At 38.8% G+C, this 18,347-nt stretch overlaps 1 protein-coding gene and 1 pseudogene across 1 annotated transcript; both read right to left on the bottom strand.

The window, feature by feature from the left end:
* Positions 1-3,638: 3,638 nt before the first annotated feature.
* LOC100670662 (olfactory receptor 5G25-like) lies at positions 3,639-10,971 on the bottom strand (annotated as a pseudogene).
* Positions 10,972-15,685: 4,714 nt separating this feature from the next.
* LOC100670944 (olfactory receptor 5G3-like) lies at positions 15,686-16,944 on the bottom strand. The gene has a single exon (XM_003421364.3). The coding sequence runs from the start codon at positions 16,942-16,944 to the stop codon at positions 16,000-16,002; it is 945 nt and encodes a 314-aa protein (XP_003421412.2). The 3' UTR covers positions 15,686-15,999.
* Between the last annotated feature and the right edge of the window lie 1,403 nt (positions 16,945-18,347).

The following is an 18,347-nucleotide window of genomic DNA, read 5'->3' as shown; positions in this document are numbered from 1 at the left end:
ACACACGTCTGAAGAAACAGGCCCCTAGACTCTTTGCCTGCCTGCATCAAAGTAAATTTTTAAAGTAACAGTTCCTGATATGAAAACAAATTACCCTATAAGTGGTGACTTGTCATTCCTCTCAGCTTCTTCAAGTGTCTAGGCAGATAAACAATATGGAGATGTCATCTTAAAAGCTGTTCCTTCCAGCCACGCTTTAAAAAAAGAGTTCGCTGGCTCTCAATTCTGCATAACACACGAAGTTTTCCAGTAAATTGGAGCAAACTCCCTTAAGGAACCAGAGGCTCAAGAGATTAAGCCTAAAGGGATGGTATTAAAGTTACGTTTTGAGAAAATAATTTGGGGGCTTGGAATCATGGGCAAATGCACAAAATAAAGCTTTCTTACCCTTTGGGGCTGCCTCTCCCTTAGAGATTCTAGGACGGAGCCTTCCATAGCTGCGTGCTGAGCACCAGCACATGGCCCTAGGCAGATGGAAGAATTCTAAAATAGGTCCCTTCCTCAGAGAGATTACAGTCAGAAGGGGAGTCAGAAGACACACGGGAGGAGTTACAAGGAGGGTGGGATCGCTGTAACCAGTAGGGTTTGGACATGATTTCATGACAGTGATGAATCTCAAAGGGAGGCTAAGAAATCAATAAATATAAATAAAGTGGAGAGAGGATTACTAGGCAGCAATGGACAGCTACAAATTTGGACGGCATCTTTGAGAGACAAAGAGTTGGACATATTGGCTGTGTGAAAATTTCCAACTATAAAGGTTGTAAAAATATATTTGAGCCGAGACTTCATAAATATTTTAGCAGTAGGCAAAGGAGTTTGAACTTCTTTCTGCACTCTCTGAGAACTCTCACAAGGTATTTCAAAATCCACCACCAGTTGCTGTCGTACAGATCTGACTCGTGACGACCCCTTGTGTGTCAGAATAGAACTGTGCTCCATAGGGTTTCCAGTAGCTGATTTTTCAGAAGTAGATCACCAGGCCTTTCTTCTGAGGTGGACTCAAACTTCCAACTTTTCGGTTAGCAGACAAGTGCTTAGCAAACAAACACATTAATGTTTGCACCCAATAGAGATGACATTTATTCACATGAAATTTGCTGCAGGATTCTAATCTTGTTACTAGTGATGCTTACTTACAGTGCCAAGCACTCTCAAAGTGCTTTGAGAGTAAAACCTCATTCAAACATCAAAACAACCCAAAGTAGTGAATTAATAGAAAGACTGGAATCCCTTACCTCCCCTCCTCTCAGTCCACTTTCTGTTCTTGGAACAAGCAAATCATGATCCTACCTCAGAATTTTTTCTGTCTCTTCTTTCTGCTTGCAACACTTTTCTCTTCAGATATCTGCACACGTTACTTCTGCACTTCATTCAGGTCTCTATTAAAATGTCCCCTTATCAGAGAGTTTTTTTCTAATCATCCTTTGAAAAGAGTACAGCTGACCCCACCTAAACCCTCATTCACTTCTCTTTTCCCAGGTTTATTTTTTCTTCAAAGCAATGACCATTATCTAACATTAAATTGTTATTGTATCTCCCCATCCCTCAAGAATGAGTATAGAGTTTTGGGGGTTTCTCCATACTATATGCATAGCTTCCAGAATAATGCCTTGAAGAATAGATGCTCAATATATATTTTTAATTAAATAAATGAATGAACAAAGGATTCGAAGAGGGTGGCTGTAGGGAACAAGTTGGGAGATTAATCTAACTTCTTTTCGGAGTTGGGTGATGAAACCATTCTGTGAGAATGAAAGGAATTAAGGATATGTCTTTCACAGAGAGTCCTAGGTAGACTGAACTTGGATGAGTAGGATTATGGGAAGGAGAGAAGTTGGGTCAAGGTTGAATTCTAAGTGCTAGATTTGAGTGGCTGGAACAATGCTCATTCTATGATATCTTTCTAGACCTCAATTGTCTACTTGGTTTTTCACTTTTGCCTACTACTTCTACTGCTACTACTTCTGTCGCTTATTTCTACCAAGGCCGTGCCTGACCCAGGAGACTGGAACGAGATCTCACACCACGCAGATCATTAGACTTTAGAGATCTATGTCTATTTATTTGTCTTTAAAACCAGTTGCCACCCAGACGACTCTGACCCATGGCAATACCATGTACATCAGAGCAGAGCTGTGATCCACAGGATTTTCAGTGGCTGATTTTCAGAAGTAAACACCAGGCCCTTCTTCTTAGGTGCGTCTGGGTGGACCCAAACCTCTTAACTTTTTTACTAGCAGTAAGTATGCTAACTGCACCACATAGGGACTGCCTAGAGACTACATTCTTGTTATTAGCTGCCTTTGAGTTGGCCCCCAACACATGGCGACAGATTTTATTGTTTGATTTCTCAGATGCACAATTCCAGGTCTTTTTTTACTAGTCTGTCTTAGTCTGAAGCCTGTTCAATATCCCAGTGAAAACTTTAAATAGAACAAATTAGGAGGGCATATTGGTGAAAAGGAGAGGGGCCCTGGCCGTGCTGTGGTTAAGTGCTTGGCTACTAACTGAAAGGTTGCCAGTTCAAACCACTAGCCGCTCCTTGGGAGAGAGATGGAAATCCTATGGGACCATTCTACTCTTTCCTATTGAGTCACTATGAGTCAGAATCAACTTGACAGGTAATTTTTTTTTTTTTTTTTTTTTTGGTTATTAGTGAAAGGAGAGGGACTCATGGGCTTGTGTGATGTATCAGGTACTTGAGACATGTGCATGAAACAGTAGCTATGAGGATAATGGGATTTAATGGCTATTGCTAAGCCATTGATCCTCTACATGAAAGGGAGAGTAACAAATAAGTAAAAGCTAGGTGTAAAGGCCAGGAGAACTCTTTGATTACATAGAATGAAGCTTTCATCTCCTTCAGGTGTGAGAAGAGACCAACAACCCCGCTCAGGATTTAATAATCACAGTGCCTGAACTTCAATGGCAGTTAAATGGCTAAATAAGGCAGGTCTCTTATACCAAGGTCAGTATGCAGGGTTCCAACTCTGGGGATGAGCACATTACAGTGGATACCTCTAAGGATTTTGACTCCTCAGACTCCTCTGAACCTTCTGAGCCTTTAGACGAGGCTCACCCCTCCTTATTAAGAACTATCATTTTTCCATGATGTAAAAAAATGTAGAAGTCTCTCTCCCCAAGGCAACATGTGCCCCTCTCAGAAACCCACTTCCCCTGGCCACTACGTCTGTATCTGGAATAAAGTCCTAGCATAATGCTGATGGCAGAGGGCTCGACTTTCTAAGTGAGGAAATAAACTATACCCTCAAAGGAAGTGCAAAAACTAGCTAGCATGTACTAGCAGTATGTGTAGCACAAGATTATGAGGGTGCTTGATTAAGGGAACCAAAACATAAAATTGAATAGAAAAGAGTTTTTGACTTGGAAGCACTCTCCCAAGATACTTTAATGACCACGCAAGGACCCCAGGAAAAAGTGGTGGTACATGTGTAACAGGAAAGATGGTGGAGAAAGAATTAAAAGGCTCAAGGACATGGATGTTCTGAATATACTGTCTATGGCTAAAAGACCTACCAGATGATTATGTTCCAAGGGAAGGCTCAGAAGAAACACAGTTAGTCAACACCATAAGGAATATGATGGTCAGAGAGACACCAGTATCACTAATACATTTAGCGGTACCTCTCTTCTCTAGACCATGACTGGCAGTAGGAGACAGTGTTATAGCCCAGCTGGCTGGTAACAAGGGGGATAACAGGATCTTCAGACAATAGAAGGTGGTTGGTAGCATTTCACTATCAGATTCCAGGGGATTGTAATTATGGTAATGATCTGCAAGGTTGGAGTGGCAGTCAAGGGTGCCTGAACCACGGAGAGTAATAGAAATATTTAATAGTATATAGCGCACCAAGGGACAGGTAAAATAGATGGGCAGCTAACAGCTATCCACCTGTCACCAGAAGAGAAAATCAAGGATGGATACAGGGAGGCTAAGGGTGGTCATTCCAGTAAAAAGTCATGATTCCTTACCCCGTTTCTGAACTTAGTTCAGACTCATATCCATTGATTAAGAAGATAACTGGGTTCCCTATAAAAAGGACCCTGAAACACCCTGGCAAATTTAAGAAGTATTAATACTTTCAGTCTTTCCAAATTTTCAAAGGTAACTGTACACAGAAAAAGGAGAATACACAGACATTTCAAGGACTACTGAGCACAGAGGCTGCATTGGCATTCATATCTAGAAATGCCAGGCATAATATAACAAATATGGAATTGATATACTTTGCAGTTGACAGAACCCCCAACACTGAGTCCTTGGGTATGGGATAAGAGCTATCATAGTTGGAAAAACCAAGTGAAAGCATCTGCCACCAGCCAAATAGAAAATACAAAAATAATATCAGGGAAATGGCAGAGATTAGTGTCACCCTTAAGGATGTAAAGGATGCAGGGATGACAGTCCCCATCATAACTCCATTTAATTTACCAAGCTGACCCTCAGGAACTGGATAGATGCTGAAAAGGCTGTAAAATACAAGTGAGCTCAAACAAGTAGTACCCCCACACTCAGGTGCTAGGCCAAATGCTATGCTTTTGCCGTAAGACATTATTGTGGTTTCAGGTACAAGTTATAGCTATTGATTGAGTGAATGAGTTCTCCTCTATTCCAATGAGAAAAGAGTACCAGAAACAGTTCACATTCAAATGGAATGGACAATATGCATTAACAGCTTTGCTCTGGGGCTATGTGAAGTCTCATGCACTCTTCATCATACAGTCCTAAAAGATCTTTACATTTAAACTATTCTATAAAACTGCACATCGATCCATTATATCAATAACATTAAGTTGACTGGGTCAGGTGAGCACAGATGGCTAGCATGATGGAGGTCTTGATAAGACACAGGCACTCCAGAGAGTAGGAGATAAATTCTGTAAAGATTTAGCATCCTGCTACATCTGAAAAAAAGTTGAGAAAAACCATTGCCATTGAGTCAATTCCGACTCATAGCAACCCTACGGGACAGAGTAGAACTGCCCCACAGGGTTTCCAAGGAGCACCTGGTGGATTCACAGGGTTTTCATTGGCTAATGCTTTTCAGAAGTAGACTGCCGGGTCCTTCTTCCTAGTCTATCTTAGTCTGGAAGCTCAGCTGAAACCTGTCCTCCATGGATGACCCTGCTGGTATCTGAAAACCGGTGGCATAGCTTCCGGCATCACAGCAACACCAAAGCCCCCACAGTACTACAAACTGACAGACACGTGGGGGTCACTGAAAAGACAGGAAAGAAAGAAAAGACCAAGATGGATGTCAGAGGAGACTCTGAAACTTGCCCTTCAGCGTCAAGCAGCTAAAAAAAAAAGGAAGAATTGATGAAGTAAAAGAACTGAACCGAAGATTTCAAAGGGCCCATCAAGAAGTAAAGTATTATAATGACGTGCAAAGAGCTGGAGATGGAAAACCAAAAGGGAAGAACACGCTTAGTGTTTCTCAAGCTGAAAGAACTGAAGAAAAATTCAAGCCTCGAGTTGCAACAGTAAAGGATTCCATGGGGAAAATATTAAACAATGCAGGAAGCATCAAAAGAAGATGGAAGGAATACACAGAGTCATTATACCAAAAGAATTAGTCGATGTTCAACCATTTCAAGAGGTGGCATATGATCGGGAACCCATGGTACTGAAGAAAGAAGTCCAAGCTGCTCTGAAGGCATTGGCAAAAAACAAGGCTCCAGGAATTGATGGAATAGCAATTGAGATGTTTCAACTAACAGATGCAGCACTGGAGGTGCTCACTTGTCTATGCCAAGAAATATGGAAGACAGCTTCCTGGCCAACTGACTGGAAGAGATCCATATTTATGCCTATTCCCAAGAAAGGTGATCCAACCAGATGTGGAAATTATAGAACAATATCATTAATATCACAAGCAAGCAAAATTTTGCTGAAGATCATTCAAAAATGGCTACAGCAGTATATCAACACGGAACTGCCAGAAATTCAGGCCACTTTCAGAAGTGGACGTGGAACCAGGGATATCATTGCTGATGTCAGATGGATCCTGGCTGAAAGCAGAGAATACCAGAAGGATGTTTACCTGCGTTTTATTGACTACGCAAAGGCATTCGACTGTGTGGATCTTAACAAACTATGGATAACACTGCAAAGGATAGGAATTCCAGAACACTTAATTGTGCTCATGAGGAACCTTTACATAGATCAAGAGGCAGTTGTTTGGACAGAACAAGGGGATACTGATTGGTTTAAAGTCAGGAAAGGTGTGCGCAAGGGTTGTATTCTTTCACCAAACTTATTTAATCTGTTTGCTGAACAAATAATACGAGAAGCTGGACTATATGAAGAAGAATGGGGCATCAGGATTGGAGGAAGACTTATTAACAACCTGTGTTATGCAGATGACACAACCTTGCTTGCTGAAAATGAAGAGAACTTGAAACACTTACTAATGAAGATCAAAGACCACAACCTTCAGTATGAATTACGCCTCAACATAAAGAAAACAAAAATTCTCACAACTGGACCAATGAGCAACATCATGATAAAGGGAGAAAAGATTGAAGTTGTCAAGGATTTCATTTTACTTGGATCCACAATCAATAGCCATGGAAGCGGCAGTCAAGAAATCAAAAGACAGATTGCATTGGGCATATCTGCTGCAAAGGACCTTCTGAAAGTGTTGAAGAGCAAAGATGTCACCCTGAAGACTAAGGTGCGCCTGACCCAAGCCATGGTATTTTTAATCACGTCATATGCATGTGAAAGCTGGACAATGAATAAGGAAGACCAAAGAAGAGTTGACGCCTTTGAATTGTGGTGTGGGCGAACAATATTGAATATACCATGGACTGCCAAAAGAATGAACAAATCTGTCTTGGAAGAAGTGTGGCCAGAATGCTCCTTAGAGGCAAGGATGGCGAGATTGCGTCTTACATACTTTGGACATGTTGTCAGGAGGGATCAGTCCCTGGAGAAGGACATCATGCTTGGCAGAGTACAGGGTCAGCGGAAAAGAGGAAGACCCTCAATGAGGTGGATTGACACAGTGGCTGCAACAATGAGCTCAAGCAATACAACGATTGTAAGGATGACTCAGGACCGGGCAGTGTTTCATTCTGTTGTGCATAGGGTCACTATGAGTCAGAACTGACTTGACAGCACCTAACAACAACGACAACCTGGTGGATTAAAACTGCCAACCTTTTGGTTAGCATCCATAGCACTTAACCACTATGCCACCAGGGTTTCTGAAAAAATAATAATAATAATAATTAGGTCTCCAATAATCAGCCATAGGCTGTGACATCTCCTCCAAAGTAGAAGACAAATTATTGTATTTTGTGATTCCTTCCATGGATAGGAAAGCAAAACAACTGATGGGCCTCTTTGGGTTCTGGAAACAATATATTCCTCACCTAGGAATACTGCTCCAGCATAGGTGATGAGAAAGCATGTCAGCTGTGAGTGACACCAGAGTAGGAAAGGGCTCTGCACGCACAGGCTGGGTGCAAGTAGCCCACTACTTGATTGATATGATCTGGAAGACCCTGTGGTGTTGGAGGTATCAGTGGTGGACAAAATACTGTGTAAATTTAGTGGCAAGTTCCAGTAGAAGAATTCCAATGCAGGCCTCAAGGTGCTGGAGCAATGCCATTTCATCTATAGCAGAGAATTATACACCATTTAATAAACAACCCCTGGTGTGCTACTGAGCTCTGATAGAAGCAGAATGCTTTATCGTGGGATACCATGACTTTCCATCGTGAGCTAAATCCTATTGGCTGACCTACCAATAATGCATTATATGATGAAAATGATATATTGGGGATAAAAAATGAGCTATTATTGCATCAATATCCCCGCCTCGTCTCACAAATATGGCTGTCTGAGTTAATATTACATAATTAGCTTAAAAGCATAAATGACTAATTTAAATAAGTACATGTTCTGGGCAACATGATACCAGTAAAGCCAACAGAATACCAACAAGGACAGTGTTTAACTTAAAGTCTAGTTTCCAAATAAAGTTGAGTAGCCTGTACCTTAAGCTTTGATTTTGCCAAATCAGACAACAAATAAAACTGAAATCATATAATGAAAATACTTTAATCTTGAATCTTTGGTAAGGTATAAAGTCCTAAAAATATAATACTGGAGCTAACAAACACGCACACACAGTTTATTCCACCTGAATTTTCCATCTTCCTTGGTGAAAATTTCATTCCAAGCTTTGAGCTCTATCAGTTTTTATCAACACTTTTGTTATCAGTACAAAGTAATAAATTGAAAGGCCCTCCAGGTAATATTCTAAATTCATATATTATAAAGGAACAACAAACCCATAGAATGAAAAACTGAGAAACGTGGGAATATAGATGCTAAGAGCTTCTCTGTTTTGGTCAATATTTGAAGAGATGGCATTCACAGGATTCTGAACATATTTTGTAAAATCATAGTCCTCATTTTACAAATGAAGACATTGAGATCTAAAAATGGTATAAGATTTACCTACTTTTAATCCTCTTGTTATTGACAGTCAAGGTTTAGACTGGCATCTCCTTCTGCCAAGTAAAGTTCTCTTTTCCATACACACTTGAGCTTCTCCAACTGTAGAGTAGCAAAAGCTGTCCTCTAAATTACCTACCTAGCAGAAAATTCTTCCTAAAGAACGTTCTCCTAAATGCATCCTTTATGTCTGTGTTCTTCAAGCTGTAGATGCTATAGTTCAACATGAGCATCAGTGTGGTACAGAATGCAGAAACCACTTTATTAGCATCCTGAGATGAACTTGAATTGGGCTATATATAAAGAAAAAGGTGCCATACAAGATGGCCACAGTAGACAAGTGTGAAGAGCAGATGGAGAAAGCTTTTCTCCTCCCATCTGCCAACTGGATCTTCAACATGGTTTTGAAGATATAGATATAGGAGACCAGGATGAGTATTCCTATTAATGCAGCCATGATGAACAGAACCAATTTATTGTTCTGGACATCAGCACATGCCAGAGAGAAAACAGGTAGAATGTCACAGAAGTGATTGATCACATATGGACTGCAATGTGATCAAAGTGAAAAGTAAAAGTCTCATGGCATAAAGCCTGACCATCATCTGTACGCAGGTCCTCTGGGACATGATGACTGCGTACAACAAAGTATTACAGATGGCAATATACTGATCGTATGTCATGGCTGCCAAGAGAAAACATTCAGTTACTATAAACTGACCAAAAAAACACATCTCCCAGCACAACTCACAAAGGAGATGATTTTCTCTGCATAAAAGTGTCACGCAAAGTCTTTGGAGCAACAGAGGAAGAGGAGCAGATATTCACAAAGGATAAGTGGCTGAGAAAAAAGTATACAGAGGTCTGGAGTCAGGAATCCACCCAGAGGAGGGTGATGATCCCCAAATTTCCCCCAAGTGTGACAAGGTAAACAAAGAGAAATATCAAAAGAGAACGATCTTCTGTGGAAGACGATCCTGTTTAACCCATGAAAAGAAATTCAGTCACTGCTGTTTGATTCTTAGCTTCCATTGTTGACCGATAATCCATAATAAGAGCAAGAAAAACCTTTTTAAAAAATCAATAATTAACAGAGCTGTAAATCTTTTTAAACCACTAGTTGCAACCAAAATTTATTTTCTTAAGATACTATAAATATTTACTTTTATAGTCCAATTTTTTTTATTGTGGTATACGTGTTTTTAAAAAACATTTGTCATTCTTCACATGTGCAATTTAGTAACATTAATTGTATTCTTCCTGTTGTGCAACCATCTGGTATAATAGTTCAATTTTTTTTCATTTTATGCCAAATATTTCAAACATGTAAAATGTTATACAGATGTAAATAGCAAACATCCATGTATTTGCTACTCCAAAAAAAAAAAAAAAACCAACTCATGGCAACCCCGTGAGTTTCAGAGCAGAACTACACTCCATGGGGCTTTCAATGGCTGTGATCTTTCAGAAGTAGATTGCCAGGACTTTCTTCCAATGTGCCTCTGTGAGGACTCAAACTGCCAACCTTTCAGTTAGTAACTGAGCCTGTTAACCATTAGCAGCATCCAGAGACCCAACATTCTAATACAAACCTTTAAACTGCCACTGTTCATTGAATGCAACATACAGAGAGGGAAACTGACTTTAAAAAATACATATATTAAAATCTGGAATTCATGCATTTGTTCATTTATCTCTTTTTTCACAAATTATTTTGATCACCCTACACACTGTGGCTAAATCCATGCAAAAGGCTAAGTCCTTGTGAAGCAGACCTTACTTTTCATTCAGAAACCAAACTGTGAATGAATATGTGAATTATTAATCAATACACTTGTATTATTAATAAGTATGTGCTGCCAGAAGGACGAACAAATCTGTCTTGGAAGAAGTATAGCCAGAATGCTCATTAGAAGCAAGGATGTCTCAAATACTTTGGACATGTTATCAGGAGGGACCAGTCCCTGGAGAAGGATATCAAGCTTGGTGGAGTAGAGGATCAGCAAAAAAAGAGGTAGACCCTCAACAAGATGGATTGACACAGTGGCTGCAACAATGGGCTTAACCATAACAAGGATAATGAGGATGGCACAGGACTGGGCAGTGTTTCGTTCTGTTGTACATGGGGTCTCTATGAGTCAGAACAGACTTGATGGCACCTAACAACAACAACAACACATTTGTGTATTAGTTTCTTAAGGCTGCTATAACAAATTACTACAAACTTGATAGCTTAAAACAACAGATATTTACTCTCTCATAATTTTGGAATCCAGAAGTCTGAAATGATGGTATAGATGGGATCATTTTCCCTTCAAGGGCTCCAGGAGAGAATTTTCTCTTGCCTCTTCCAACTTCTCATGGCTGCTGGCAGTCCTTGACTTGTGGCAGCATACCTCCGATTTCGGTCTACCTCTGTCTTCACATGGCCTTCTCTGGTTTCTGTGTCCTCTCCCCTTTTTTATGACACTAGTCATTTTAGTCATTGGATTTAGGGCCCACCCTGATTCAGTATAATCTCATTTTAATTTAATTACATCTGCAAGGACTGTATTTCCAAATAAGGTAGGTCACAATCTGAAGTTCCAGATGGACATGAATTTTGGCAGGACACTATTGAATCCACTACAGTGTAAATGTATATCACCTCAGGGAGCAAGAAGTGCTATGCAGAAAAGAAAAAAATCTCAGGTCAATTGCCACCATATGTGAGAACATCACAGAAGAGAAACAACACAGGGCTTAGAACCAGGCAAACCTAGGATTAAACTCTGGCTCTTAGTCTTTCTAAGAATATAGCTTTGAGTTATGAACTGTATGTTAAAGAGGAAATAAGAATATTTATCTCACAAAGCTCATTTAAAGAATGAATTAAATAAAATATGCAAAAAAAATTGTTGCATCAAGTCAATTTTGATATTTAGCTCAGAGAGCCCATTTAAAGCATGAATTAAGTAAAATATGCCAAAAAAAAAAAAAAAACTGTTGTGTCAAGTCCAAATCGACTTGTAGCAACCCTATAGGACACAGTAGAACTGCCCCCATAGGGTTACCAAGCTGTGGCTGGTGGATTCAAACTGCAGACCTTTTGATTAGCAGCCAAATTCTTAACCACTGCACCACCAGGGCTACAAAATATGCAAAGTACCTGAAAAATAGTAATTTAATTGCTCAGTAAAAGCTTATTCCTGGTCCTTTTCTTCTCTCCTCTGGTATTTTCCTGAATCCTAGGCCAGTATTTGTGGCTCCATCATAATAATTCCATAGTGCTATAACATCCCCTTGATGCAAAATTTAGCAAATGTATTATTGCTCAAAATACAGTGGACAAGTTAATGAAAGCAAATCTGCTTTACTAGTATTTGTATTCCCAGTGTTTATCATGGTGCCTGGAAGCTGAAAGGTATTAGATGCTTGTATAAATGAATAAGAGGGAAAGAATATTATCGTTAGACTTTCAACCACATTTTTTCCAACCATACACTATCCCTGGGGAGTACTATTGTACAACTATGAAAACAACATATACATCAGTCTGTTCCTTAACAAAGAAACACAGAGAGGGCAAGCAAACCAACAAATACACAAACGAAAATGAAGTAAATGATGTAATCTCAGGTGATACTGTCATTTTATTTAGATATGGAGTCTTTAGGTTGGAGATAATATGAAGAAACATATAATCTTGTCTTCAAATACCTAAAGAGCTATTATGGACAAAGAGCTACTAGGGACAATGGAGGTGTTATTCTTTTTCTCTAAGTACCCCGAAAAGGTAGCTAGAGCTCTGGAGATTGAAGTTGTAATAATGGCAAATTTAGGCTTTCTCTGTTTTAGGCTCAAGAGGGTAAGAAAATATTCAACAATTAGAAAATTGCGACAATGAGTAACTGCCTTGGGAGTTACAAAGATGCACATCACTTAAGGGGAGACATGCAGACAACGACTGGACAATAATTTGTCAGGAATATTGAAGAATAAATGAAGTTGAGGGATTGAAAAATTTATTGGTGGAACATTTATATCCTTGAGTTTCTCTCATCTCATTAATTACGTTGTTCTAATTCAGAGTAATGAAATTACTTTCATTACTTTCTCATATTTCATATGAATACAATTCAAGACATTATAATGAAAAGTAAACTAACAATATTTATAAATATCTGATCAATATTGCTGACTCACAATTAAGACCAACAGAAAACCAGGATGTAGGACACTATGGAACAGTCATCTGAATACTAAAGCCTGGTTACTTAACATATGGTCCATGGACCAGCATTACCAGCATCATCTGGGAGCTTATTAGAAATGAAGAATCTAAAGTCTCACTCCAGGTCAGCTAAACAAAAATCTGCATTTTAACAGGACACCTACATATACACATCAAATTTTGAGAATCACTTATACAGAGTCACTTTTCTCTACATGTGAACCTCCCAGTGAATTATCTGTGTAAACAGAGACAATATAATGTCATTGGCCTATGACATTATGTTTAAGTTTGTTATATTGGTATAACTGTAGTTGGCAACTTTTTGTAGTTGCCAACTATAGTTATGCCGATATAACAATTCAACTTATATAAACATAATTTTTGTAGCTGCCAACTACAGTTAAAACAACCTAAATGCCCATTAATGGATGAAGGGGTAAACAAAATGTGATAGCTACACACAATGGAATACTACTCAGCCAGTAGGAGAAATGAAGTCTTGATGCATGCTGCAATATGGATGGAGCTGGAAGACATGATACTGAGTGAAATCAGTCAATCACAAGAGGATAAATATTGTATGATTTCACTTATATAGAAAGACCAGAAAAGGAAAATGTATAGAAACCAAAGTTCATTAATGATTACCAGGGGCTGGAAGGAGGAAGAAGAGTGGGGTTAATGGTTATGGAAAAATCATATTGGTTGAGGGTAAAGTTGCACAGCTAATTATTGTAATACTGTCAATAAGTTGTACACCTGTACAAAGTTGAACCGGCCAAAGTTGTGTGACATATATATTTACAACAATGACCAAAAAAAAAAAAGAATAGCTGCTGAGGCTGCTTACATATAACCAAAAACCTCTGAATTTGATTCCTTGGTTTGGAGGTTTAGAGTCATGATTTCATGGACCATCCCAGGTAATTAGCCTAATAACGTGTTTAGTGCTTCTATTCTGCCTCCTAGTTCATTACGTAGTGCCTGGTGTCTCAAAAGCTTCAAAGTGGCCATCCAAGTCACAGTAATTGGTCTCTATTTGCCTGGAACAATAAAGGGAGAAGGAAAGTCAGGAATAGGAAGAGGAGGTGGAATGTGTGGCTAATTGCCTCCGTGAACAATTGACTCCTTTTCCATGAGACCAGAAGAACTGGATAGTGCCTGGCTACCATTCTTGAACATTTTGATCAAAGATTCTATCGGAGAATCTTGATCAAAAGAGGGAAAATGCAGAATAGAATTTCAAATTTTCACAGACCCCAGACTTTATGGAGACATGGTGACTGGATGAATCCCTGAAACTATTGCCCTGAGATAATTTTTAAACCTTAAACCAAAAAAATGTCCTCTGAAGTCTTCTTAAAACCAAACAATATTTTAGCTTAGTAAAAAATGTCTGCCTTGAGCATTATGCTTTTTTAAGGACTACCTACATGGGATCAAATTGACAACGGCAACTCCAAAGATTGAATAGAAACCTTGGGGGAGAGGCAGTGAGTTTATATTAATGAAGGAGGAAAAACTCAGAAAAGGACAGTGAGAATTCTTGACTGAATTGTACATGTAGAAACAGTTTAATCGGTGTATGTTTTGCTGTGTATATTCTCAACAACAAGAAAATTTTTTTTTTTTTAATTTGCAATGATGGAAAAAAAAATAATGGTAGAAGTGGGAGAAGAAGCAGTATGGAACTTACTGCAAGCCTCAGTGGGAAAATAATAGTGTAGGCTCTGCGATTCAGGAGCAAGATCGTGGCGATTTACAGCAGAAAATTTTAAAGGTTTTGAGGAAGAGCACCTGGTCCATTTCTGGGCCCTGGCTATGAGAAACTCTTGGACATGGACACTATGTGACCATGCATCCAGGCCTGCCCATAATAGGCCCAGTTCTGTCAAATCCTACAATAAACAGAGTCAGACAGGCCCAGCAGCAATCTCTCATTGAGTGGAAATAGTATATCTGGATTGAACCCAAGTAGCACAAAAGGACATGAATAAGCTACAACTCAAACATGTGTGAATAAAACCTCTTCCAGCATACCTCCAATGCCATTCACTTTGAAGTAATCAATGTTAACAGATCGGTATATATTCTCTCATAACTCTCCCCATGTTCAGTTCACATGTGCATGTATACACATGACATTTTATTTACGGTGTAGGCTTTCACCTTTTTTAATGTGATCAGTGCTGCACATTGATTTTCAACTTGATTTTTTTTCACCAAACAATGACTATATACAATAGTTCTATCTAGATCAGTCCATAATATCTAATTGATTCTTGTCATTAGCTGCACATCTTTTCACAGAAAGAATGTACTTGCCTCTCGTGATGGGATTCAAATTTATTTCCTTTATATTTGTCACTACACAAAATGCTGCAATATATATAATAATATGCACTGGTATTAATGGTTCTGTAGTATAGACTTCTTATGAGAGATTTTGCAGTCACAAGCTATGTGAATTTATCATTTTAAATAGAAACTATCAAATTACTTTGTGGAAATGGATCAAGTCATACACTCAGCAGCAAATAATAACAATGCCCATAACCAAATAGGAACTTCCCAGCAGAAAACGCTGTCAATGTTTCCTCTGATGGATGAAAAGGCCCTGCATTGGTATTTTGAACAACAGTTAATATTGAGCATTTTTCATACATTTTTGCATTAAAATGTGGTAGACCTTCAATGAGATGGATTGACACGGTGGCTGCGACAATGCACTCAATCAAACATACCAATAATTTTGAGGGTGGTGTAGAACCATGGAAAGTTTTGTTATGTTATACATAGAGTCGATCAGACTTGAAGACAATTAACAGCAATCATTCCCATTTTAGAGAATTGTGTTTATTTTTTTTTTTTTTGCCCATTTATATATTGTTTTTACTTTATGATTGTGAATTTGTGGCTATTCTTTGAACAACAGGAATATGATCCCATTGTTTGGCACATGTATTACAAATATTTTCTCTTGTTTTATGACTTGTACTTTAATATTGTTTGTGGTACTTTGATATTTTCTTTATAACTTCTAGCTTTCATGTCTGGTTTAAAAAGTATTTGCCTAAGATTATACAAATATTCACTTATGTTTTCTTCTAGCATATTTTGACATTTATAGTCTTAATCCACCTCAATATTATTTTGTTCATTTTTTAAATTATCTGGTAATTGGCAGGACCAGGATTTACATGCAGTCTCCAGTCCCCGGTCCATGATCTTTTTACTACACATTCTGCATCAACACCTATGGTACAATTCAAATTGAATTCCATTTTACCTATGCAATAGAATGTTTTTTTTTTCTTTCAAACTTCCTCCTGAATGCATCTTTTACCTGTTCATTTCTCAGGCTGTAAATGATGGGGTTCAACATGGGGATTGCCAAGGTATAAAACAGGGAAATCACTTTATTGATATCTAGGGAGGAACTTGAGTTAGGCAGAACATAAATAAAGAAAAGGGTCCCATATAGGATAAAAACAGCTGCCAGATGAGATGAACACGTGGAGAAGGCTTTCCACCTCCCATCAGCAGACTGGATCTTCAAGATGGCTACCAGGATACAAACATAGGAGGCCATAATGATCAGACCACTCAGAACTACTATAGCTCCAGCCAAGACAAAAAGCACCAACTTATTGATCCAGGTGTCTGCACATGCCAGGGAGAGCAGTGGTGAAATATCACAGAAAAAGTGATTGATGATATTTGGACCACAGAAGGGTAAGCAAAAAGTCAATGTTGTATGGGTCACGGTGCTCATAAAAGCAATAGCATAAGGCCCTACCACTAGCTGCACACAGATGCGCTGGGACATAATAAGTGTGTACAACAAGGGCTTACAGATGGCCACATACCTATCATATGCCATGGAAGTCAAGAGGAAACACTCAGTTGCCACAAAGAGACCAGAGAACCACATCTGTGCAGCACAACCCAGGAAGGAGATGCCTTTTTTCTCCACAAAGATGTCACACAGCATCTTTGGGGCAATGGAAGAAGAGGAACAAATATCAACAAAGGACAAGTGGCTAAGAAAAAAGTACATTGGAGTGCAGAGTCTAGAATCAGTCAGTATCAATGTGATCATTCCCAGGTTACCCCACAGTGTCATGAGATAAACAAAGAGAAGCAGAATGAAGAGAATAATCTGCTGTTGGAGATGATCTGTGAGGCCCAAGAAAAGAAATTCAGTCACTACTGTCTGATTCTTATCCTCCATTAGTTGTAATCTATTATTAAAAAAAAAAAAAAAAAAGATTTTTTTTATTATAGTAAATAGTCATTAACAGTTACAAATAGTCTTTTAAGCTAACGACAGGTTGTTTTAAACAGGTCTATAAGAGACAAAAAAAAAAAAATTTTTTTTTTTTTTTTTTTATAAGAGACAAGGAAACCCTGGTGGCGTAGTGGTTAAGTGCTACAGCTGCTAACCAAAAGGTTGGCAGTTAAATCTGCCAGGCACTCCTTGGAAACTCTACGGGGCAGTTCTACTCTGTCCTATAGCGTCACAGGAGGTTTATAAGAGACAAACATCAGAATATTATTGAATTGGAAGGCAATATTCCTGGATACTAGATCTGGGAAGTTGTGCTAAGAGCCTTATAAAACTGGGCAATTCACACTTGATCTCTTTGTATTTAATACCCTGTCCTATCAAATGAGAAGTCCAACTATATGAACTAAAACTCCCTCAAGATCTGAAGTTGTTTTTGACATGAGAATCATTCTCCATGTTTCATCTTAATGTACGATGGGATAATGAAACCCACTTAGGAATACACTAGGAGTCTCTTGGGTGGCACTAATGGTTAAGCACTAGACGACTAGCCGAGATGTTGACAGTTCAAACTCACCCAAAGGCACCTTGGAAGATAGGCCTGGTGATCTGCTTCTGAAGGTAACATCTTTGAAAACACTATGGAGCTGCTGCACTCTGCACACTTGGGGTTGCCTTGGGTTGGACTCAATGGCAATTAACAACAATGAAGGGGATACACTTCCATGAATAGTGTTAAAACTGATGAGATGTTCAGGTTCTAACACTGAATATCTGGAAAGACTAAGCAGAGCAATTTCTGTCTGTATAGAATGATCAGTACCATCCTAATGATATTAAGACACCATTCATGTATGTGTTTCTTAATGTCTTCCCCCTTATAAAGGAATGTGGAAAAGATAATATAGACAATTGATTGAGAGGTTAGTCATTCTGAAGGTTCGAAGAAAAAAATGACACTTGTTCATGTTTATAAAGAGAGGCCCTGAAAAAGTGAAATCACAAGGGGCACTGGGAACCAAGAATATATGATGACAGATTGGGAACAAAAGGGAAGAGGGTAGACATTTCTGCTAACCACCTAATTCCCACACAGGAATATGATGTCATGGACGGACTGAGAGGCCCTGCCTTGAAATCGAGTGGTTTGCCATGTTGACCAGTAATTTGCCATGACGATTACATAGGCAATTAACTGTCCGCTACAGATGTTGCTGACTTCTACTCTATTTATTGTCTACCTGTAATTTCTATGAGTTCATGAAGGATATTCATTCAGAAGGGTAATAGAAGTATTTTATTTTACCTGATTTCCCATGCTTTATGTAAACTTCCTTTAACTTGAA

The sequence above is a fragment of the Loxodonta africana genome, chromosome 7 (assembly GCF_030014295.1).
Source record: "Loxodonta africana isolate mLoxAfr1 chromosome 7, mLoxAfr1.hap2, whole genome shotgun sequence".
NCBI lineage: Eukaryota > Metazoa > Chordata > Mammalia > Proboscidea > Elephantidae > Loxodonta > Loxodonta africana.
The sequence above is the reverse complement of the archived record's forward strand: the minus strand, read 5'-3'. Positions and strand labels throughout refer to the sequence as shown.